The 24,715-nt window shown below is 43.8% G+C and overlaps 1 protein-coding gene across 1 annotated transcript in view; it reads left to right on the top strand.

Annotated features, from left to right (window-relative positions):
• The window catches only part of LOC137369630 (tumor necrosis factor receptor superfamily member 6B-like), a 47,447-nt gene extending 23,953 nt beyond the window's left edge, over positions 1-23,494 (top strand). Inside the window, exons 2-5 of the mRNA XM_068030961.1 lie at positions 12,612-12,781; positions 16,486-16,858; positions 17,683-17,865; positions 20,465-23,494. Of these exons, the coding sequence (XP_067887062.1) occupies positions 12,764-12,781; positions 16,486-16,858; positions 17,683-17,865; positions 20,465-20,793 (903 nt within the window). The 5' untranslated portion in view covers positions 12,612-12,763 and the 3' untranslated portion in view covers positions 20,794-23,494. The remainder of the gene's footprint in view (positions 1-12,611; positions 12,782-16,485; positions 16,859-17,682; positions 17,866-20,464) is intronic.
• The last annotated feature ends 1,221 nt before the right edge of the window (positions 23,495-24,715 follow it).

Raw genomic sequence — 24,715 nt, 5'->3', positions numbered from 1 at the left:
ATGAGTCATGGAAGGACTGTAAGTGACAGCGATTATTGCAGATGATTTTGTTACAGTTGATTCTGAGAAAAGCTTGAAGCACCAATTCGAGACCATGACAAACACTTAGAAGTTTTTCTTCATCAATGAACGTGGTGTTGTGTTAAACATAGACAAAACTGAAACTGTGTGGGGGGGGGGGCAAGAAATACCTTTTATTGGGCATGTCGCTATGGAAAGAAGACTTCGGTTTGATCCAAAGTTAAAGCAATTTTGGAGATGCCATCAATGACTGATGTAGCAGGGATCCAACAACTGCTTAGACGCTCAATATCTGAATAAGTTTCTCCTGCAGCTGTCAGATATTACAAAACCACTTAAAGATTTGGTGCCGAAGGACGCAGAATGATTCTGAGAAGGATCGCAAGAATTAGTGGTGCAATAACTCAAAGTAGTAGCTGGGCGGCACAGTGGCGCAGTGGTTAGCACTGCAGCCTCACAGCTCCAGGGACCCGGGTTCGATTCTGGGTACTGCCTGTGTGGAGTTTGCAAGTTCTCCCTGTGTCTGCGTGGGTTTCCTCCGGGTGCTCCGGTTTCCTCCCACATGCCAAAGACTTGCAGGTTGATAGGTAAATTGGCCATTATAAATTGCCTCTAGTATAGGTCGGTGGTAGGGAAATATAGGGACAGGTGGGGATGTGGTAGAAATATGGAATTAGTGTAGGATTAGTATAAATGGGTGGTTGATGGTCGGCACAGACTCGGTGGGCCGAAGGGCCTGTTTCAGTGCTGTATCTCTAATCTAATCTAGTTACCAGCATGCCAATCCTCTGTTGTTATAATCTCAAAGAAGAAATCACCCTACAGTGTGACATATCTCAATTTGAACTTGCAGCAGCAATGATGCTGAATGCATAACCAGTCACCTAAGTATCAAGAGCATTAATATCATTGGAGGAGAGATAGGCACAGATCAAGAAGAAATTATTAGCGATCATGTTCACCTGCAATAAATTTGATGCTTACATCTATGGCCAGGATGTGGTGAATACTGAAACAGATGAATGTCCATTGCAATCAGTAGTGCTCAAGCCACTAAACAATTCACCAAAATGATTTCAACGAATGCTGCTAAAACTCTAAAAATACAGTCTGAGAGTTGCATGTAACAAAGGGGAGAAGATGGTCCTAGTTGATATACTTAGCATAGCATACCTGCCAGAAGTTAACACCTGTGATTTTACACATGAGCTGGAAGGAATTAATCATTGCAAATCATCTCTGGTTAGTGATTCGCATTGGCAACTCAATTATGTTGCAACGGATGACCTGGTTCAGAAGCAACTACGCGTAATCATTCAGCAAGGCTGGCCTGGGTTCAAGTCAGAGGTACCTGATTGCCCTCACCCCTACTTTGACTTTTGAGGGGAACCAACTGTCCAAAGTGAAATGATATTCAAGGACAGCAACTCGTGGTGCCAACTTCACTACCAAAGGAACTAATGTTAGTAGCACATTCAAGGCACATCAGCATAGAAGATTGCATCTGCAGAGTCTGCGACAGCCTCTATTAGCTCAGGACGTCAACAGAGCTCAAACAATACCTCGAGAAGTGTACTATCTCTTTGGCTAATTGCCAGAAGATTGTGGTTAAGCCTTGGTTGAAGGTTGAGGCTGACCTTTGTGAACAACATGGTCACACTCTACTTGTCATGTCTGATTACTATAGTTAATTCATCAAAGTAACCAACCTCACTTCAGTTACTAAAAGCAGCGTTCTGAGAGAACTCAAGGAAATGTTTGAGAGATTTGGACTACCCGACATCCTAGTAACAGGACACAGTCCACGATTTGCATCTGCATAATTTGCAGTATTTGTTGAGGCATGGGGATTAAAACACATGATGTCATCACCTCACTATCAACAGTCCAATAGCAAAGCTGAGAATGCCATAATTGACTCTTTACGAAATACAAAAGAGTCGAGTCAGTCAGCGTTCTTGGCTCTATTATATTAGCCCAACATGCTGCGTGAAAGTGTAGGTACAAGTCTTGCAGGGAAAACACCTTTGACCACCGGTCCATCAGGCAGTGGTCTGCACGGAATGTCCTCAAGGCCCTACGGGAAAAGGAAACGGTGGATCCTGTCGGATGGTTCCCCGAGCAGACCGTCAAAGTCATTTGGCGGAATGCCTCATCACCAGAACTTTCAAACAAGCACCAAGACGTAGCTTGGCTGGTGGTGAGAAGGGCCCTCCCCGTCAGATCCTTCATACACACCCGAAGTCTCGCCCCCTCCGCACAGTGCCCCCGCGTTGGCTGTGGTGGGGAAGAGACGGTCGCCCACCTCCTCCTGGAATGTGCCTTTGCAAAGCAGGTGTGGAAAGAGATGCAGTGGTTTTTGTCAAGGTTCATCCCAAGCAGCTCTGTAACACAGGAGTCTGTGCTCTACGGGCTATTCCCAGGGACGCACACCGAGACAAACATCAACTGCTGCTGGAGGACTATCAATTCGGTGAAAGACGCCCTTTGGTCTGCCCGAAACTTGCTGGTCTTCCAGCGCAAAGAGTTGTCCACCACCGAATGTTGCAGACTGGCACATTCCAAGGTCCAGGACTACGTGCTGAGGGACGCACTAAAGCTTGGGGCAGCCGCAGCAAAGGCTCAATGGGGAAAGACCACAGTGTAAGGTTCCCCCAACAAGCTGGACTGAGGGGCTGGATCCATGGGAAACCCCTCGAACTGGATCGTTAATATTCTCAATTGCTGTAAATGTAAAACTGTAATTGACATGACAATTGTGAAACAGAAGGGTTGGGAAGAAACTCATGACAGTATTGAAGGAAACTGATCTCCCTTGCAATGTTTGTATTTTTTGGTGCTGTTTGGAAACTGTTTGGCAATGTAATTTTTACAGATTTTTATGAATAAAGTATATTTTGGGAGGAAAAAAAAAAAAGTAGGTACAAGTCTTGCACAGAGTCTTTTGGGCTGTAGCTGGAACACATGTGCAGCCTTGATATCCAATTGAGGAAGACACTCGTGTGCCTGTCAGCATAAAGCAATATCAGCAGCATGATAAACACTTTAAGCAATATACTTTGGTGACACAGTGTGAATGAAATTCTCCAGCTAGAGTACTTGGAGGTACATGCACAAGCGTGATGGGCCTTAGAAGGTACAATGTGCAAGTCATCATACCATAGGACTGATGAGCCATCCATAAACAGCACTCCTGAGATTGAAGATCATTCTGAAAAGCAGGTCCCTAGTGGCCCTCTGAACTGTCCACAGTCTCCAAATCAAGTGACAATAACTACAACACCAGAAACACCTGGGACATTGATCACCAATCTGGAAGGCAGCACCAGCCTTCAGCTCAATTGAAGGACAATGTGTGGAATCATGCCAATTTGGTCCCAGGCACAATGGAGGGACCATTTTCAGGTTTGGAACCAGACTCCTGCACAGCATGCCCGGCAGTTGCTCTTTACCAGAGCAAATCAATTAACAGGCCTTCTCCGGGATCCCCGACCAATTAGGGCAGGATGGTGGGGCGTCACATCCCTTCTGTCAAAGAAAGGATTTCTAATTCAAAGGACCCCGGCATGTTTCAGAAAAGCTCACTAGCACTTGGATTTTTCTATCTGCAGCAACTATAGGAATGGAGAGGAGACCTGGTTGTTCACTCCTACCTGGAAGTCCTACTGTAGGATCTGAGGAGCTGCAGTGAAGTGAACTCTCCCAAGGACGGGAGGAAGAGGACAACCTCTCCAAACAAGCAGGTGTGGATGGAAGTAGCCGAGGACGTCAGCAGCAGGAGTTTTCTTTCTTCAACCTGGAGACTGTGCACCACAAGGATCCAGGGCCTCAGGTGCGCATGGCAGGTGAGTGGCAAAACAATTTCAGGTGCCAAGCCCTACACTCTGACTTTCCCTCATTCTCCTGCACAGCACACCTCAGGTCAATACATCATGCAGCTCCATTCATTCCTCTCCCTGCAGGCATCTCACATCACCATCTGAACAGTCAACACTCACACTCACCTTCAGCCTATTACCCTCTTGCACCCATGCTTCACAGTCACCCTCCACAAATTCTGTCCTTCCTCTCCATACTAGCCTTTATGAACACTCATACCTTTCTGCTTTCTCTCCTTGCAGGAGAAGGCAGCACACAATCTGGCAAAAGGCAGGGACCTGGGGATGCAGGGATGGATCTCCAAAGATAGAGACCTTGATGGCCACTGGCAGTGCATACTTACCTGCTCCACTGGGAAAGAGGTCTTGGTCCAGGATGCTACAGATGTCAGCAGTGACCTGCCGTGAAAGCCTGAGCCTCCTAATGTACCTGTGCTTAGACATGTCGAGAAAGCTGATCCTCTGCTTGTAGATCCTTGCAAGTGATCTCGCCTCTTTCCAGCTGGATTTCTGTGTCCATCTGATCTGCCCCGTGGAAAAGACTGAGGGGAAACAGCTGGTGCTGCTGCTGGTGTTGCTCCTGCTGCTCCTAGAACAGTTAGTAATGATGCGGCCTCTGCTCTTGACCCTCAGCAGAGGTGGAATGTGCAGCTGCATAAGTGGCTCACATCCTGTGGTGAAGACTGGCAGCAGGGAATTGCCTCTGCAGGTGAGTGAAGTGCCTTGCAAGAAGTTGGTAATCACCTGTGTTGCAGTGAAAGCACTCTCTGACAGGAGAAGTATTTTGAACAGCAGTCTCTCAATGGCCATGGTTGGGGTCTCACTGAAGAAGCTCTTCCCACTATGCACTCGCCTTGGTGATCCTGGCAAGTTGCTGATAGGTCAGAAAACCGATCCCCTAGCTGGGAAATACAGGATTCATGGCTATAGGACCTCATAATTGGCTTAACAACCTCAACAACTATTTAATTACTTATCCGATAGATGCAAGGGGGTTGCCTGCTTGCCTTCAATGCCATCTGGAAGCTGGCAAGGGGCAGGAGCATGTCAGGATCCCAATCTGACGTCAATTTACAGGATTTTCCCCCCCCTCGCTCGGCCCCCAAATCCACCTCCAATGGCCTGGGAAAATTCTGCCCTATGTTTCTTTGTATTTGCCCCTTTACGATTGCATGTTTTGTTTCAGCCAAATTTCAGAATTTGAACTTGGAAACAGTCAGATGGTGTACCTTTATCTGTGAATGGAAAGATGTGATGTGGACTCTTGTTTGCTGTCTGTGCATGGCAGCTGCGACATGTTTATGTGTCCTTGTCTCTCTCTTCTGTGCGTGTGTGCATAGATTGGATTGCAGACTGGTGGAGCTTAGCACTGGCTCTTGCAACCCCATAAGTTTAACTTGTTTTTACACTTAATAAAATATTTATACTCTTTCTAACAACACACGACTTCACCTACTCTCTAAAGAGCTATCGACACATAACCCACTTTGGAAACTGTACTGCAGGAAAGTCACCACCTTGTATCATGTGGATTGCCCATAATACTTGTGCTTATAACTATAGTGTTAAGCGTTACTTGTATTGCTGATTCAAAAAAGATGGATAAGACATGAGTGTAGACCAAAAATTCTACTTAACTTCCTTATTGTAATAAAAAGTCATTACCAGCAGTTGGAGGTACATTTGGGAAAAGGCTTTTCATAATTCGGTAATCATCTTCTTTGGCCTCCTTGCCTCAAGAGACAATGAGTAAGTGCCTGGAGGTGGTCAGTGGTTTGTGAAGCAGTGCCTGGAGTGGCTATAAAGGCCAGTTCTAGAGTGACGGACTCTTCCACAGGTGCTGCAGATAAAATTGGTTGTCGGGGCTGTTACACAGTTGGCTCTCCCCTTGCGCTTCTATCTTTTTTCCTGCCAACTGCTAAGTCTCTTCGACTCGCCACACTTTAGCCCCGCCTTTATGGTTGCCCGCCAGCTCTGGCGATCACTGGCAACTGACTCCCACGACTTGTGATCAATGTCACAGGACTTCACGTCGCGTTTGCAGACGTCTTTAAAGCGGAGACATGGACGGCCGGTGGGTCTGATACCAGTGATGAGCTCGCTGTACAATGTGTCCTTGGGGATCCTGCCATCTTCCATGTGGCTCGCATGGCCAAGCCATCTCAGGCGCTGCTGGCTTAGTAGGGTGTATATGCTGGGGATGTTGGCCGCCTCGAGGACTTCTGTGTTGGTAGTACGGTCCTGTCACCTGATGCCAAGGATTCTCCGGAGGCAGCAAAGATGGAATGAATTGAGATGTCGCTCTTGGCTGACATATGTTGTCCAGGCCTCGCTGCCATAGAGCAAGGTACTGAGGACACAGGCTTGATACACTCGGACTTTTGTGTTCTGTGTCAGTGCGCCATTTTCCCACACTCTCTTGGCCAGTCTGGACATAGCAGAGGAAGCCTTTCCAAGCGCTTGTTTAATTCTGCATGGAGAGACAGGTTACTGGTGATAGTTGAGCCTCGGTAGGTGAACTCTTGAACCACTTCGAGAGTGTGGTCGCCGATATTGATAGATGGGGCATTTCTGACGTCCTGTCCCATGATGTTCGTTTTCTTGAGGCTGATGGTTAGGCCAAATTCATTGCAGGCAGCCGTAAACCTGTCAATGAGTCTCTGCAGACACTCTTCAATGTGAGATGTTAATGCAGCATCGTCAGCAAAGAGGAGTTCCCTGATGAGGACTTTCCGTACTTTGGTCTTCGCTTTTAGACGGGCAAGGTTGAACAACCTTCCCCCGATCTTGTGTGGAGGAAAATTCCTTCTTCTCAGGACTTAAATGCATGTGAGAGCAGCAGGGAGAAGAAGATCCCAAACAGTGTAGGCACAAGAACACAGCCCTGTTTCACGCTGCTCAGGATTGGAAAGGGGTCTGATGAGGTGCCGCTATGCTGAATTGTGCCTTTCATATTGTCATGGAATGAGGTGATGATACTTAGTAGCTTTGGTGGACATCCGATCTTTTCTAGTAGGCTGAAGAGACCACTTCTGCTGATGAGGTCAAAGGCTTTGGTGAGATCAATGAAAGCAACATAGAGGACGGCATGTCAATGGTGGATCTCTCTGCTCGAAAGCCACACTGTGCCTCAGGATAGACACGCTCAGCCAGCATCTGGAGCCTGTTTAAAGCGACACGAGCGAAGACTTTCCCCACTATGCTGAGCAGGGAGATTCCACGGTAGTTGTTGCAGTCACCGTGGTCAACCTTGTTCTTATCGAGGGTGATGATATTGGCATTGCGCATATCCTGTGGTACTGCTCCCTCATCCCAGCACAGGCAAAGCAGTTTGTGCAGAGCTGAAAGTAAAGCAGGCTTGGCACTCTTGATGATTTCAGGGGTAATGCTGTCCTTCCCAGGGGCTTTTCCGCTGGCTAGAGAATCAATGGCATCACTGAGTTCCGATTTTGTTGACTGTTCGTCCAGCTCATCCATGACTGGCAGAGACTGGGCTGCATTGAGGGCGGTCTCAGTGACAGCATTTTCCCTGGAGTACAGTTCTAGGTAGTGTTCCACCCAGCGGTCCATTTGCTTGCGTTGGTCAGGGATTGTGTCCCCTGATTTAGATTTGAGGGGGGCGATCTTCTTGACGGTTGGCCCAAAAGCTCTCTTAATGCCATCATACATCCCTCTGATATTTCCTGTGTCAGAGGCCAGCTGAATATGACTGCATAGGTGTTGCCAGTAGTTGTTTGCGCAGCGCCTGGCTGTTCTTTGTGCAGTGCCTCTGGCTGCTTAAGTGCTACGGATGTTAACTTGCTGGGGGCTTTCTTGTAGTTCAACAGTGCAATGCGCTTAGCGGCTATGACAGGTTCCAGCTCTTCAATGTGAGATTGAAACCAGTCTGCATTCCGCTTCCATAGGTGGTCATTGCTGAGTCATAGATGGTGTCTCTGATGTGGGCCCACTTCGTCTCTGCATCCCCTGTAGGAGTGTTTTGAAGGGCTTTTTCAAGTGAATTTAGAAACTTGCGTGACAGCTGTGGATGAGAAATTCTGCTAGTGTTAATGCGTGGGCGGCCGTTCTCTTTGGAGTGATGCAGCTTCTTTGGTTTGAGGCTAACCTTGCTGCACACCAGGGAGTGGTCGGTGTCGCAGTCCACACTGTGGAAGCTGCGTGTGATTTGAACATTGTTTAAAGAGGCTCGCCTTGTGACGATGAGGTCCAGCTGGTGCCAACGACGTGATCTTGGGTGCCTCCAAGAAACCTGGTGACAGGGTTTAGTGTGAAAGAATGAGTTGGTGATGCAGAGGTTATGATAGGTACACAACTCAAGCAGTCTCTGTCCATTCTCATTCATCCTTCCAATGCCATAGCGCCCAAGGCAGGAGGGCCATGAGTCATGGTCGGCCCCAACCCTGGCATTAAATTCCCCCAGCAGGAACAGGTGTTCGGTATTGGGGATGCTACTAATGATATTATGGAGTTCCTCATAGAACTGGTCTTTAACTTTAGGTGGGGAGCAGAGTGTTGGAGCATAGATGCTGAGTAGGTGTACTAGAACAGAGGCGGTGAACGTCGGATGGCAAATATGCATTCCGAGCCATTTGAGGGAGGCTCTATCAATCTGAGCAAAGAGTTTCTGATGGCGAAGCCCACTCCGTGCTGTCTTGGTTCTTCAGGATCCCTACCCTGCCAGAAGAAGGTGTAGTCTTGTTCTCTTAGAGATCCGCTCGCAGGGAGGCGTGTCTCCTGAAGTGCTGCAATGTCCACATTGAGTCTACTGAGCTCGTTGTTGATGATGGCGGTCTTTCGAGAATCGTTGATTTGTGTAAAGTCTTCCGACAGGCCAGGACACATGGTTCTGACATTCCAGCTTGCAAAACGAAGGGCTGGTACCTTCTTTCCTTTTTTGGTCGTGCTGTTTGGTGCAGTGTTACAGTCCACTTGTCGGGCAATGACCCTGAGCTCCAAGCACCCATTGAAGCAGGTGGACTGTGGCGGGACAGAACCTTACTGACTGTGGGCTGCCCAGTTTGAGGCGGGCGGTAGCTGTCCAGTGAGATGTGATGACCTCTCCCACCGACAAAGGCAACCCGTGGCGCCCAATCTCTACGCCAATTGAGCAGGACTTATAACCCGTAACTGCTGCCTTCCATGTTGATTTGTGAGGCGACTATGGAGTGACCTCTCCACGGCGCATGCCTGGGTGGTATGGAGGTTGTGAGTTGCCCAAGCATCAAAACCCCCCTCTCGGCCTTCCTGGTGGGGTCCAAAGGACAGCAGAGCATGATGTTTGGCACCAGCGTGGCTGCAGGAACTGCCAGAAACATGCCAAAGGTGACACATGACTGCCTTCGGGGTTCCGCTCCGGATTTTCTGTTAGGGTTGACTTCCTTGGCCTTGGTCTCTCCCGAGACGCCCACAAGGCAGTGGGGTTGATGGGGCCCCTACACAGGGGTAGGTGGATGCCGGTGGGAGGAGGTGGAGGGAAGGGCGGGAAGGGGGTGCGGTGGGGGGGGGGGGGGTTGCAAGGAGGAGGAGTGTGGTGGGAAGGGGTGGAGGGAAGGGGGTGCGGGGGAGCTGGGAGGGGGGCTGCAGGGGGTAGGGGAGAGGGGTGCAGGGGAAAGATGGTGCGAGGGGTGTAGGGGGAAAGGGGTGCGAGGGGTGTGAGCTGGGAGCGGGGTGGGGGGAGGGGGTGCAGATAATAAAACATTGCATCAGCTCCCACCATTGTCCCTTTTACAATGGTGCTCGTCATAGAAATGCTATATTCAGCAGCTTCCATTCCCCTCTCCAGCCGCCCATGCTTTTAAATAACGAGTGATGGAGGCAGAACAGTTAATATTCTCTACAGTGCAATATAGAGTCCACAGCGTTACTCGTTCTTAAATGTCCAATATAATTGAAATTGATTGACGAGTCGCCAAGTGAGCGGGAGCCGCTGCGGGGACCGTATGGCCGCTCTTCCTCCTGATCGTCGCCATGGACGGGCTCCCAAAGTAGTTATGGTAAAATCAGGTGCTAAGCATATACCAGCAAATTCTTTCTTAATATAATATAGAACCTTTGAGCGAATCATGAGCATTGCAACAAATCCCTATGAAAAACAAGTATCATGATGAAAACCTGTGAGAAATCTGAGCATCAAAGCTAAACTCAGTGAGAAATGAGGACAACACAGCAGTGCTCAGAGAAAAAGAGCATAGCAGAAACTTGTGTGAATAACTAATATGTAGTTGGAAATGGCTGTGAAAAATTCAAACACTGTAGCAAATCATATGCCCAAACTAGATCATAGTGAATCCTACCTTATAATATTATTGGAATAATTCCTGTAAGAAACTAAAGTTCCAGTCAACCTCTGCAAAAGGGTTACTGCAAAACAGTTCAGTAACACTGAAAAAATACTTTCATTTCACAGCACCTTATCACACCAGTGATCCATGAGCAGCAACAATAAGGATAATTCCGAAGCTTTCAGTTTTGTTATGAAAAGGCTCGTAAAGAAAAAAGGATGATGATTCAGGCTTTTGATACTTTTTGGGACATGGCAATTTTTTTGAGCTGCCTTAATCAGTATTTGTTGAACTTTTGGAGCCGGAACTTAAAGTTCTGGTGCCTCTTTATCACTGTTTCACATTTGCTGAGGCAGGCTGATAGCACTGGCACGCTAAAAATCCCAACGTAAGACTGATAACAATGCAGTATGAAGACAGCACAAAATGCTAAGATATGAAAATAATGTTGGTTAATGCAGATTATTAATTTACACTCTACTTTCCAAATTAGAGCATATAAATATACACATTAATACCCTCCTCCAGAGTAGCAGATACTTGAAACATGCACCCATAAAAAAACGTTCATGGCACAAAAACAGAAAATGCTGGAAATACTCAACAGGTCTGGCAACATCTGTGGAGAGAGAGGCAGAGTTAATGGGCTGAAGTTTACCAACCCTTCGACGCCTGGGTTGTGGCGGGGAGGCCCGTAAAATGCTAGCGGAAGCGGCCTGCCATGACCCACAGCGCCGAGAAGGTCCCGCCGGATATCAACGGTGGTGGCAAGGCCTCAGTGCAGCCCCCCGCGACTAATATCCGGCGGGGCCTTCATTAAAATATTTAAATGAGTATAAATAAAATTCAAATTAACTTACCTGCCAATGGCGGCCATCCCACGCTGATTTTACAGCCAACCAACCACGAGTCGCGTGCCTTCGGAACTCTGTCGGACTTCCGAGGTGAGACACTGGTGAAAAGGTAAATTTTTACTAAGGAACTTGAAGGCCTTTATGCTGTTGCCAGGGATACGGCAGCCACCCCCTCTATGCCATTGGGGGCAGCCGCTCCATTCCCTCTATTTAAATCAGACCAACATTTCAGGTCTGTGACCTTTCATTTTGTCATTTAATGTCTCCTGTCTTTTGCCTTATAACGGACCTTCTCTTTTGTTCTTTTTCCACCCCAACCCCACATATTACCTACTTAAAACCTTTAACATTTCTAACTTATCCCAGTTCTGATGAAAGGTCACAGACATGAAACATTAACCGTCTTTCTCTGAACAGATGCTGCCTGACCTGCTGAGTATTTCCAACACTTTCTGTTTTTGTTTCTGATTTCCAGCATCCGCTGTATTTTGCTTTTGTAAATGTTCATGGCATGTTGATTAATGCCACCTTATATGTTCTTTTCACAGATGCTGTCTGATCTGCTATGTGCTTCCAGCATTATCTGCTTTTTGTTTCAGCATTTACAGCATCTACAGTATTTTGCTTTATATTATGATAAAACTGCTCCCAGCTAAGGACAGGCTAAGAGGCAACAACAAAAGATGATCAAATAGTCAATGAATATGATAGTTCCAGTTTTTGATCAGATGATTGGAAATATCAAATTATTTGCAAATGGTTAGAGCTGATTAGTAGGGGCACTAATGTTGCAATGATTTACATCGGAGCTCAGGGAGAAATTTGACAGAACTTTTTCTCTTCGGTCAGCTTAGCTTGGTGATAGCACTCTTGTCTCTGAATCAGAAAATTGTGGCTTCAAATTCTATTCCAGAACACACAATTAGGTTAACATTCAGTGCAGCACTGAATTGGCAGAGGTGCCATTTTTCAGATGAGCTGCTAAATCAAGGTTCCATCTGCCTGGGCGTGTGGACATACAAGATCCTATGGCACTGGTCAAAGAAGAGCAAGGGAGCTCTGCTAATGTCCAAGGCTAGAATTCTTTCTTCAACCAACCCTATCAAAACAGATTAACTGTTAACTTATCTCATAGCTCTTTACAAAACCTGGTGCACAAACTGGCAGCAACGGTCTGCATGACACTACTTCAACAAGAAGTCACTGAAGTTCATTGGGACATGCAAGACACCATATAAATCAGGGTTTATTTAGACATTTTACTTGTGATTGATGTCTTTAATGAATGAAGAGGTTAGGAAGTCAATCACTCAATTTGATTCAAATATTTGACCCATTTAGATATGGATTTCTCTTGAATCCGGTGTTTAAAAATAGGTTTAGTTCATAGTTCATAGAGTGATACAGCACTGAAACAAGCCCTTCGGCCCACCGAGTCTGTGCCGACCAACAACCACCCATTTATACTAATCCTACATTATTCCCATATTCCCTAAGGAGGGTTATATGAAGGCACATTGTAGTAAATGGCAAGAGAATTTTCAACAACTGGTTCTCAATGTTAAATTCTATAATAGAACATGATTGAACTGAAGAGGAAGAGGATGATCTCAAAATCAAAGAGGGCACAGCCTCCGCAACTCATGGGGAATTCCCACCACGTTCTTTGAGCTTTTAAACTCTCCGCAGGTCGGTACAGCACATCAAGCAGCAAACCCCAGCCTCCGAGATGCAGCTCAGCAAAGCGGTGAGTAGTAACTGGACGGAGAAATGAGTGCTGTGCGAGCCGGTGAATGCAGATTACGACCCGCCTAACAGTTCAGCAAGCTACTGAGAAAATAAAATAGTGGAGACCTGGAAATGCTTATTTTTCAGGGTACCTCACTGTTTTACCTAAGGTATTCCACGAAATGTCGATGAGGTTGTGAACCGGAGAGGCAAGTGCCTATTAAATTGACCGGAAAGTGACTGGACAACCATTCATGTCCAAAATTATGGTTGGTGCATAGGAATATAGTTGGTTGGCACACCAAGGAGTGAAGGTAGAAATATTATTGAGGGGTTCAAATATTATAAATTATTGTAATGAGCAGTTTTAATCCCCCGGGAGATTACAGGGCATAGTTTCTGATTGATAAAGTTATATACCAATGTTTATTACACCGGTATTACATTCTGTGTTTTTCGCGTTAACAGCCGTTTAAAAATAGCAGACAAAAGAATGTGAAGGAACATCCAACGCTGAATTATGCTCATTGAAAAATATATCCCTACAGCTTTGAAATTAGTAGCGTATCTTTTCCATTTACTTCTGCCTTGTAACCTGCTGCTGTGTTATCCCTGCAGTGAAACTCATGTTGATCGATTCATTGTTGTTACATAACGATTGTAAATTTACCGGTGATTAATTTAAACTTTAATAAAGGGAGAGCTTCCTCTGACAACTATCTCATTATTACAAAACTAATTGAAGTAATCGGGACTAAATTCAGCGAACCTGTAAGAAAATAATGTAATAAATTATAGCTTTTTTTTACAAGGGTCTAGCCTCACCTTACCAACTTCTAGAATTTTTTTTGAACATTGAGTTCAATAATTTCAGAGCATGACAGCCCCCCATTTTACTTTCGTTTTTAGTTATTTTTTCTTCCTTTTTTTTTACATTCTTTTTTACATTTTTTACAATCTTTTTTTGCATTTATTTCATTTCATCTTAGTTTGTTCAGTTTGCTTACCCACTGTTTTTTCAGGTTTTTTTTCAAGTTTGTTCAATATTCAGTGTATTTACACCTAATCTGTACTAATGCTTTGTCTTTCAACACACCATTAACATATTGTTTGCCTTTGCTCTGTGACCTTTTGGTCAGCTATGTGGCCTGGTCCAATCTGCACCTTCTCCTTTGTTATCTCTTGCCCCAACCCCACCTCACTTGCTTATAATCTGTGACTTTTCTAATATTTGTCAGTTCCGAAGAAGGGTCACTGACCCGAAACGTTAACTCTGCTTCTCTTTCCACAGATGCTGCCAGACCTGCTGAGTGATTCCAGCATTTCTTGTTTTTGTGTGTGAAAAAATATTGTCTGATATGCCAGGCTAACAGGACAGGAGATGCAGAATAATGAAATGTAAAACTGTAAATATTTATTTACACAAGAGAATAATCAATAGCTGGAATGGATTGCCAGTTGGAATGGTTACAGCTAGGACTATTTAAGAGCAATTAGATGCTGTATTAGCAGGGTGGCTAATTGATAATTTAGAAAGATGACATCAAATATACTGCAAGGCGTTTTTTTTAATCCAAAATTTTCTTGCATTCTCAAAGGTGACTTTAGTTAGTGGACTGTTTTCTGAAATGTAGCAGCTTCGGATTAGCTCCTAGGATGGTCAGAAGTGTTGGCCCCCATTTGCAGAGAATGGAGCCATTCCAGCAAGAATGTGGTCCTTAAATCACTGAAGTGGCTGCAGAGGGAAAGAACTTAAAAACTATCATTTGAACCTATATTAAATAAATATTTTAAAAACTATTTTCAAACATGATTTGGGCAAGATTTTCCTCCCTCTTTAGTTATGTTTAACATTTTGGTTTATAATTTCAGTTGCAGTGAACTATGCATGTCTCTATATATGATAATCTAGTTAAAACAGAAAGAAATACCTTTGCATTATTTATTATGTTAACCATGATTCCCTCCAGTCCTTTTTCTCTTCCATATCCTAAACCAGAAAGATTGGAAAACAATGTTTCATGCAGTCGACAGGCAAGATCTGCCAAATGCAGAAAATCAACATCTAAATATTATAGTTATAATTATCAAACCACCCCCAACATTAGCAACTCACTTAATAAGAATGAGCAGAAACCCTAGTCTAAATATTGTTTCCAACGTCAGGCAAGCTAAATTCCCAATGTGCTATCCTGTTATGTTTTTCATTTACTACAATATGGTCATTTAAGGTCATAAATTGATTAAAAGTCACTTTAATATCATAACAAACTTTTTCTTATTAATATTTTATAAATTATTGAATGTGGGCTTTTTTTTAATATCATCCATCTACCACGATTGAATCAGCCTCCAACTTTCCTACCCTCACATTGAGGAATTGCTTGCTGAATTCAACACTCCCCCAAAGCATTATGACTCAGACAGGCTACACTATGGCTGGGTTTTTATCCTGGCGAAGGGGATCTCAACGTCCAGAAAAGGCGATGCCAAGAACCCCACATCGCATCTTCTGTGGGAGGCCCGCCGCATCCAGTGCCAATTAGGCACTTAAGTGGACAGCGGTGGGCCTTGCACAGGATCATGGGCCATGGCGACGGAAGTCCCACCCTCTGAGAGGTGCCAGACAATCAGAGGTCAGTAGCCCTTTAACTGAGCTGCTCCACCGCCAAGGCGGTTGCTACTGCCACTGGAACACCTACCCGAGGCCAAGGAGCAGCACTGGACCTAGGCCACAGGTAGGTCAAGGTGGGAGGGGTCATGGGGGAGGGGGGCGTAGGGGGTTCGGTAGCAAGGGCAGAGGGGTGGCTGTCAGTGGGCGCCCCCCCTCCTTCCCGAGGTCAGGAACCTCATTCAGCCATTAAGTGGCTTTTAATGAGGGACTCCCCCCAGCCCCAGAGCCAGAAAGCACTGCACGGTTTTTCCAGTTGTGCTTCCCATGCGGTGACAGGGCTTGCAGCAGCGGGCTGAGACCCTTAATTGGGCATTAATTGCCCAGTTGAGGGCCTCAATTGGCGGCGGGGCAGGAAGGCCATTCACAGGGCTCCCCCCACCCCCCCACCGCCACCCGATTTTATGCTCTTCCCACCTCCAAACCCGCCGCAGGGGAGAGCATAAAATTCCCCCTTATTTGTGGGGAGCGAATCACAGGAACTGCATGCTACTAAATCTGCAGTGCATCATGACAGGGCTTCATGTCCTTCTGTTAATCCATTCCTTGTGGAGAAAAAAATTACTTTTGATGGTGTCAACCATAGGTTCAGTCAGCAAACACCTCTACTGACTTGAAGTGGATTGGTTTCCTTTTTGCTCCTGAATATAAACAAAAAGCTGTCTGTCATTAAATAATACAGGAGCAAACAAGTAAAGAACTTGTCTTGTAATATAATTAAATCTGCAGTATTACAGTTAGTCTTTATTGCACCCTTATTTTATTTATTTTAAACTGTTGGCGTTCTACAGTTTGCTGCATCTGAGTGGGATCTGTTGCCTGCTGGCACTGTTGGTAGAACCCTCACTACTGAGTCAGAAGGCCGTGGATTGAAGCTCTTTCCCACCACTGAGAACCACCCACCCCTGCTCTCCTCCCCTCCCAAGTCAGGCACATAATCTAGTCTTGGTGAACAAGAAATTTATGCTTTCATAGTTTTAAATGTAGGGCTGTATTGACTGGGCAAATGGATTCTGCCTGTCCAATTGAAGTTTATCTTTCTTTCTCCCTAGTGGTTGCTCAGCTTGGTTATCGCCTTTTTTATTTATGCAAGTACAGAGAAATGCAAGGCATCTGTGCCTACCTATCAATATCAAGACCAAATCTGTAGCCGCTGCCCTCCAGGACAACATATGATAGCACATTGTACAAAAGACTATGATACCTTGTGTGCACCCTGCTCAGCATATCATTATACGCAGTTTTGGAATTACCTACCAAAATGTCAATACTGCAATAATTTCTGCAAAGAAAATCAATTTGTTAAACATGACTGTAATGCAACTCACAATAGAGTGTGCGAATGCAAAGATGGATACTTCTGGAAATACGAATTTTGTGTGAAGCAGAGAGCATGTCTTCCTGGATATGGAGTTAAAACTGCAGGTAAAAGCTGTTAAATGCTTATACTTTGCCCAGTTTAAATGTACGGCTTTGTTTGCCTTTACAAAACTGATAATTACATAAAACTATGTAGAGTTTACAGCATAGAAAGAGGCCATTCAGCCCTTTTGGTCTGTACCAGTGTATATTCTCCACACAAGTGTCTTCACAACCTACTTCATCTAACATTATCGGAATATTCTTCTATTCAATCACCTTCATGTATTCATCTGGCTTCCCCTCTGCTGGTTGCCTCAATCATTCCACATGGTAGCAATCAGATTCCAATCACTCGTTAGGTAAAGAAGTTTCCTCTTGAATTCTTTATTGGATTTATTGATGACGATCGTATATTTATAGCTTCTAGTTTTGGTCTCTCCCACAAGTGTAAGCATCTTTACTAAATCTACCCTAACAAACCCCTTCATAACTTTCAAGACTTCCATTCAGTCACCCCTCAGCCTTCTCATTTCTGGAGAAAAGAGCCCCAGCCTGTTCAGTCTTTCCTGATAGTTATAACCTTTCCGTTCTGGTACTGTCCTTGTAAATCCTGTTTGCATAACTTATATTATAATCTTGGAACATGTTATCACTCATAGATGGAAATTTTCTTTCCCCATGTATTAATAGATCTGAGTGCATAACAAGGGTTTGAGTGTATTCTCCCTCCAAAATAAGGACATAAGTTTGTTAGTTTTATTGAATTTTTAACTCCGGATTCATTCTCAGAGAAATGTTTTTTTCCTTATGTTGATTATATTTGTGAGCTCTTTTATTTTGTGTGTACTTCTTTAAGTATTATTTACTTATCTGCTTCTGTTACTCAGGTACTCCATATACAGACACGATTTGTGTGAAATGTTCTCGGGGTTTCTTTTCATCAGTGAGTTCTACCACTGCACAATGTAAGAGGCACACAAATTGCACCAAACTGGGCTTAAAGCTGGATATTTTTGGTACTACATGGCATGACAATCTGTGCAGCCCCTGCCAGCCCTATGGCTCCAGAGGTATTTCAAAAGCTTTTTTACTTTTACCTGTGAAATTGACTAGAACACATGTAACAGTCCAATTGTACCTTTCCAGGCTCAGCAACAAGCTCTGAAACAGCTTTTTATTTTTGTCAAACAAAATTTAGTACAATTATGCGTTCATGTAATACAACAGTACAATTTGTTTTTAGCCTAGTTTTCAAGGTTGCAGACTCTGATAAATCATTGAATACAAAGGTGATGGAAAGGTAGGACTACCACAGTAACTTGTTTTATATGAAATATATTGGCATGCTATTTGAAGATTGCCAGATTAAATTGCATAGAAGTAGAAAGATCCCCAGCATTATAGTGAGTCGCAAATGTCAGTAACTCTAGGTAGCATGCACATCTGCTCTGAACACTAAGCTGACCCTGTTTTTTATGAAAGCCACAAACATAGTAACATGTGTTTAAGCAGAGAACAAAATAACGTGTTTAGCATTCTTTTTTTTAGTGAAAATGAGACTTCAGCACAATTTTCATATTTCTGTTCTGATGGGAAAGTATTTGTAGCTCCTCCAGCTGTCCTCATTCAGAAGAATGGAGGTACTGAGTTAATGGACTGAATTTTATGAGCCCTCTGGGGTCAGCGGGTGGGGGGAGGGCCCGGAAAATTCTTCCGGGAGAGGCCCACCACGACCCCTGACACCAAGAAGTCCCTGCCGCATTTTATCGGCGGCGGCAAGGCCTTGGTATAGCCACCCCCCCACCCCCCCACTGCCAAATGGCGGGGCCTTCATTTACCTAATAAAACTTATGCAAATACATGATAATTACCTTACCTGGACTGGGCAGCTGTCCCATGCCGATATTGTGGCCGAAGTCCAGTGCCTTCTGATCCCTGTTTGGGGATTCAAGGCGAGACTCTGGTGGGGAGTGGGTGGAGGGGGGAGGAGTGAAATTTTCAGGGCGTTTTGGGGGAAGTGGAGAAAAATGTTTCTATTGGATGAGGGGATGGTGGGAAGGGGTTGAAGGCAAAGGTGACTAAGTCCAGGGGCAAAAGTTCAGCTTGGGAATTAAGTTTTTTTTGGTGGGAAAGGCTCAAATATAAAATGTGGTCATTGGGGGTGGTAGAGGGGCTTTCAGCTTTTATTGAAATCTTTAATTTTAATGTCAAACAAACATATCTGTAAAAATGTAAATTCGGATGAAGGGCTTGAAGCCCTTTAAAAATGGCACCTGCGTATTGCCGCTGGACGCTGTTGCCGGGGATGGAGCAGCTGCACCTTCTACGCCATCGCGGGCGGTTGTTCGGCCCCCTCCATTTAAAAGAGCCCCTGCACAAAATATCGCGGAGCTCAGTGGTGGCTGACTTCAAAGCGTGCTAATAAAATTCAGCCCAATATATATTCTGTATTGCACTGATGTGGAGGAATGTATTCATTTAACTGTAGATTAAAATATGGCGCACACAGGTACCCCACTTACTGATCTACTTTTTCAGGATGACAGCCAGATTTTATCCAGTACTCATAGAATTTTCGATCTGCCTATTCAGTCCACTATACCACTATTTTACTTTAACTAATGTTAATATAAATATTGGGTGGATTTTACTCTGGGTCTATTTTCAAGCTCAGATTCAGTGTAGTGAGACCAGCATGCGCCTGAACCGAGAGGCCTGAGGATCAATGGAAATTGGCCCTCAGGCCTCCTAAACAACCTCAGCAGGAGCTGCTGTCACCGATCACACCTCTACAGGCAGCTTGTCTGAGTGAGGAGATCGAATTGAGCTGCCTGCCTCGCTGGTTGCAGTCTTTGTGGAATTCTCGGGAGGGGGGAATTGGAACAGGCTACTGGTGGGGAGGGAAGTGGCTGCTGGGCTGCTGAAGAATTCTACCCCACTCAATGTCGAATTTCAGCAAGGGGCGCTTCAACGGGCATTAGATACTTGATTTCCAAATTTAAAAGGCTTGATAGCTGTTGTGCCTAAAAATGGACCCCACAACTCTGAACAGTGCCGGTTGCATGCAGCATAATCAGCCACTTGCTGCAAACTCTTTTCCAACCGTTCTGAGGATAATGGCCATCTATAGGAAACAGCACTCTCCTTTTCTGCTGCACTTGCTGCTGCAACCTTTCGACTGCCTCTTCTTCGGAATGAGGTGCCTTCTCCTTTTCCAACCCGCTGCCAGGCGTTTTGCTGCAAGGGCTCTTCCTGCTTTCACCACTGAAGTAGTTTCCTTTTTAAGCCATTCCAGGTCTTTAGCTGCTTGCTTTTTTAGGTGAGAAACAGAAGACTGACAGTTGCAAATCACCTCCACCATGTTCAGTGTGACTGTAAAACTGTGTGGCCTACATAGATATTTGTGATTCATTCATGACCATTATTCTCCATTTATATCATTGCCATCAACACCAGTTCTTTGACAAAAAAGCCCTAATTGACTGAGAATACTTTGTGAGCTGTGGGACAACCAAAGGATGCTGATGATTATGCAAAATTGATTTTGTAGCTTTGTAACTACTTCCTAGCTAACCATTATTCTCACCATATATATCTGGGAAAAGATCCTATCTAAACTTTCATTTGAAAAAAAATCTAAACGAAACTTGGTTTGATTCTTTGTTTCAGAAGGTATTTCAGAGTGTGAAGAAGCACTTTTTTATTTTGTGGCACGACAAAAAATTGGGCAACGGAAAATATTCAGTCTCGGGAAGGCACTCCTCAATAAGACCAGAAGAGGAATGCTGCAAACATGGAATGACATACAGGAGCAGCAGCAGCTTATGCTTTTACTTGAAAAATGGAAGATGAAGCAGAGTGAAAACGTAACCGCAGAAGCTTTAGTGAAAATTCTGAGGGCTGCCAAGCTGAATAAAATTGCAAAAAAAGTATCAAAAAAATTCCTCAAAGATAGGTTCAATGCAATGCAGGAAAATTGTGCTATTTCAGTAATCTAGTGGTCAATAATGTTTGGGAAATATGAATGCAGCTCTGATCAAACTAGTCTTTTATAACTGAAGAAAGCTAGTTAAAAAGAAACACAGTGCTGGTCATTTTTCGCAACCTCTTCCCGTTTCACTGCCTTATAGACATCTTTGTATCAATAATACTAATAGCTTATTTTAAGGTAGTCCATTAATCATACAATATGGTACAATTTTGAATATTTCACTGTATTGTAAGACTAACATTATAAATTCATAACAGGCACTAATTTGCTGTTTTCTAAAGGTCAACCTGTAGGGTAAACAAAGGTACACAATGATATTCTGCAATGTTCTGCAACTGTTCTCCACCTTAAATACCAATCAATGCTGTTAAACTCTTCAGAAACAAAATATATGCTGAGCGCTCAGTTTGAGCAAATATTTTGGACCGAAAATCATGGTCCATTACCATTATCCCATCAATGAGTGACTTTCGAGCTAAGATTTTGTTAGCAAACTAGTATAAGAATTTAGCAAAGATCCCACTTCAATGATAATGAAGAAACCATTTCCTTTTATATCCTTCAAAATATTACAATTTATTTTCCTGCTTTGCTAGCACAGGCTTGTCAAATATCATTTCAGCATCTAGATTTTACTATGTTTAGTTTTAGTTTTAGTTTAGAGAAACAGGCCCTTCGGCCCACCGAGTCTGTGCCGACCATCAACCACCCATTTATACTAATCCTACACTAATCCCATATTCCTACCACATCCCCACCTGTCCCTATATATTTCCCTACCACCTACCTATACTAGGGGCAATTTATAATGGCCAATTTACCTACCAACCTGCAAGTCTTTTGGCTTGTGTGAGGAAACCGGAGCACCCGGAGAAACCCCACGCAGACACAGGGAGAACTTGCAAACTCCACACATGTTAAGGAGTGTTTCTTAATTTTATGTTTTTATTCTGTGTTCATCACAACAATAGAATGTGTTTTCATGCTTTTAAGATTGTTAAGTGTGCTTTGATGTCCAAATCCTATTGTATTCATGAGTTGTTTTTTTCCCATTTTACAGTGCAAGTGTAAATCTGCACATTTCAATACAGTAGGTGGCTTTGCCCACTCTGTTCACAAATACCTCAAAGGAACAATTAACCAGAATATTGTGTATTTTTAATCCTTATGTATTGTATAGTGCAACTGTTTTTTTACTGTAATACTTTCTTTTAAAAATTGCTTTTGAGAACTGAGTATAGAAGATAACATTGGTACAGGGCTGAGAGGAAGGGTCATCTAAATGTCAGTGGACCTATATTCAATTGAAACTAACCATGTGTGTAGATCATAAATCTAAGGTATTGGTATTGTGGCCATTTTATAAAGCAACTGCAAAACATAACCAAAACATTCAGATCAGATACAGACAAGGCAGGGAGGAAATATTCTGTAACAGGTATTTTGGTTTTAAGTTCTTGGTTTATTCAGAAATCTCTACAAATCTGGCATTTTGGTTCTTAAACACTGGAACATCAGGCCCTCATTTGCTCATTGAGCCATGCTATTGAAATTATAGCAAGAGCAGTAGCACTCAAATCAACTACACTGTAAATTTGCAACAGATATAATTATGTGGTAATTTACAAAACAAATTCTTCAACAGATCATAATTATATAGCAGATCAGAGCAATGTTTACTGTAAAAATACAGAATATTGATCAGTATGCTGACACTATTGCTCATCAAATTTCTCTCTGAAAAGCCAAAAGCTTTAAGTAAAGAGGAATAGGTTGTAGTAAATGAGCCCACAACAAGAATAAGTGATTTATTCAGAAATCAGAATGCCCTCAATATCCCATCTCCTGCCTTCCACATACCTCCTTCCGCTATGCAGAATTCCTTAGCTAAAAGGATGGACAACCAGACTGCTCCTTCACTTCTAACACTGCTACTCCAGAACTGACATTATGGAATCCAGAAGTATTCAGATGCACTCTTCATTTTCATGTTGTTTGTACCCCCTGGATTATCCCTGCATCTCCTTGGTCCAGTTAAGATTGGAAACCCCTGCAGTGGCATATTATATACAAAAGATGAGACTTACATGCACTTTTTCTTTCTTTGAAAACTGCTTTTCCCTTGATATTTGTGGATCCCCCCCTCCTTACTTTCAGATAAGATCCTTTTCTAGTGTAAAATAAACTAATTGAATTGTTTCTGAAGAACTGCAGCTTGCCTGTACTGATTATATCATTTTCAGCAGGCAACACAAGAGATGCAAGAAATATAGTGACTCTCTAATATAAACCTTAGCGGGCATGATTCACAAATTGGGCACAATATTTCTAAAAGTTACAGCCAGGTAATGGATTCAACAAGGCTTTATGTCTCTAAAACAGAAAAACACGCCCGTGGCTGTGAAAAATATGCCCTGTTCAGTCTCCATTTTTAGCCAGATGATTGAATATTTAACAAGGCATAGGGTTGAAAGATATCTCCTGATAATAGTTAACAGCTGCCTCACTTATTTTCATTTAGATGTGTTTCTTATTCAGAATGCGCAACGTTACAAAGCACACTGTATACCACTTTTAGAGACTGCTAAAGTTGTCTGTATTTTGATGCTACTTCAGATGATAGTCTTCAAAATATTAAAACTCGTCAGCATTATATTTAATGATGTAACTATAGACAATATCCAGAAAAATACTTTGTGCGTTTGTAAATGTGTAATTAAACTCAAATCACATTTAGTTGTCAGTTTTATTATTATGGACCAAGCGCATGCTTGGAAAATTCTGACTTTAAGACAATCTGATGGTAATTGACACACTACAGGCACAAAAGTGAATAGTAAGCATTCAGAGAAATATTAAAAATTTACAGCACAGAAGGCGGTCATTTGGCTCATTGTATTTGTGCTGACAGAAAAAGAGCTATTCAGCCTAATCTCACTTTCCAACCCTTTATGTAGCCCTTTAGGCTGCAGCACTTTAAGTGCATATCCAAGTATTTTTTTAAATATGATGAGGGTTTCTGCCTCCACCACCCTTTCAGAAAGTGAGTTCCAGACCCCAACCACCCTCGCTAATTACTTTAAATCTATGCCCTCTGGTTATTGACCTCTCTCCTATTCACTCTAGCTCGGCCTTCATAATTCATACACCTGAATTAAATTTCCCCTCAGCCTTCTCCGTTCCAAAGTAAACAAACCCAACCTATCCAAACCTACCTCATAGCTAAAGGTCAACATTCCTGGCAACATCCTTGTAAAACTGCTCTGTACTCGCTCTAGTGCGATCACATCCTTCCTGCAATGGATATCATATCAGCAGTATATTATGTTGAACAGAAGTATAAATAAGTTGCACTTGTAGCTCAGTTGTTTTAATGTAAGGATTTTCCCAGAAAAAATCAGGAACAAAAAAAAATCATGGATACCTTCAATGAAAACTTGACTTTAATTACACCTATTTTTTTCAATGTGGTTTCAAGTCACACCCCAGAGATTTGACTACAAAATCCAGATTGACACTTCAGTGCAGTGCTAAGGGAGTGCTGAATTGTCAGACATGCTGGGCTGAATTTTACCGGCCCCTCGATGCTGCGGGTTTTGGCATGACGGCCGGTAAAACCCTGCGGGGAGAGGCCCGCCTCGACCCGCGACGTCGAGAAGGACTCGCCGCAAATTACCGGCAGCAGGGGGATCTCGGTGTGGCTCCCCCTGCCGCATGGCAGCAACACCCCAATTACAATACGCTAAATGGTACTTACCTCTGCAGATTATGCAGCCCGCCGCCTCTCCATTGACACTTCCTGATTTTTCACTGAACAGGCGGCTGTCCCGTTCATGATTTGAAAAGCCGGGAGTCCTCAGAGGCAGAAGGTTTCATGGCAGCAGGTAAGTTCCTTTTCAGGGGCCCCATTCTGCATACTGGAAGGGAGG

This window comes from Heterodontus francisci, chromosome 5 (assembly GCF_036365525.1).
Source record: "Heterodontus francisci isolate sHetFra1 chromosome 5, sHetFra1.hap1, whole genome shotgun sequence".
Taxonomy (NCBI): Eukaryota; Metazoa; Chordata; class Chondrichthyes; order Heterodontiformes; family Heterodontidae; genus Heterodontus; species Heterodontus francisci.
The sequence above is the reverse complement of the archived record's forward strand: the minus strand, read 5'-3'. Positions and strand labels throughout refer to the sequence as shown.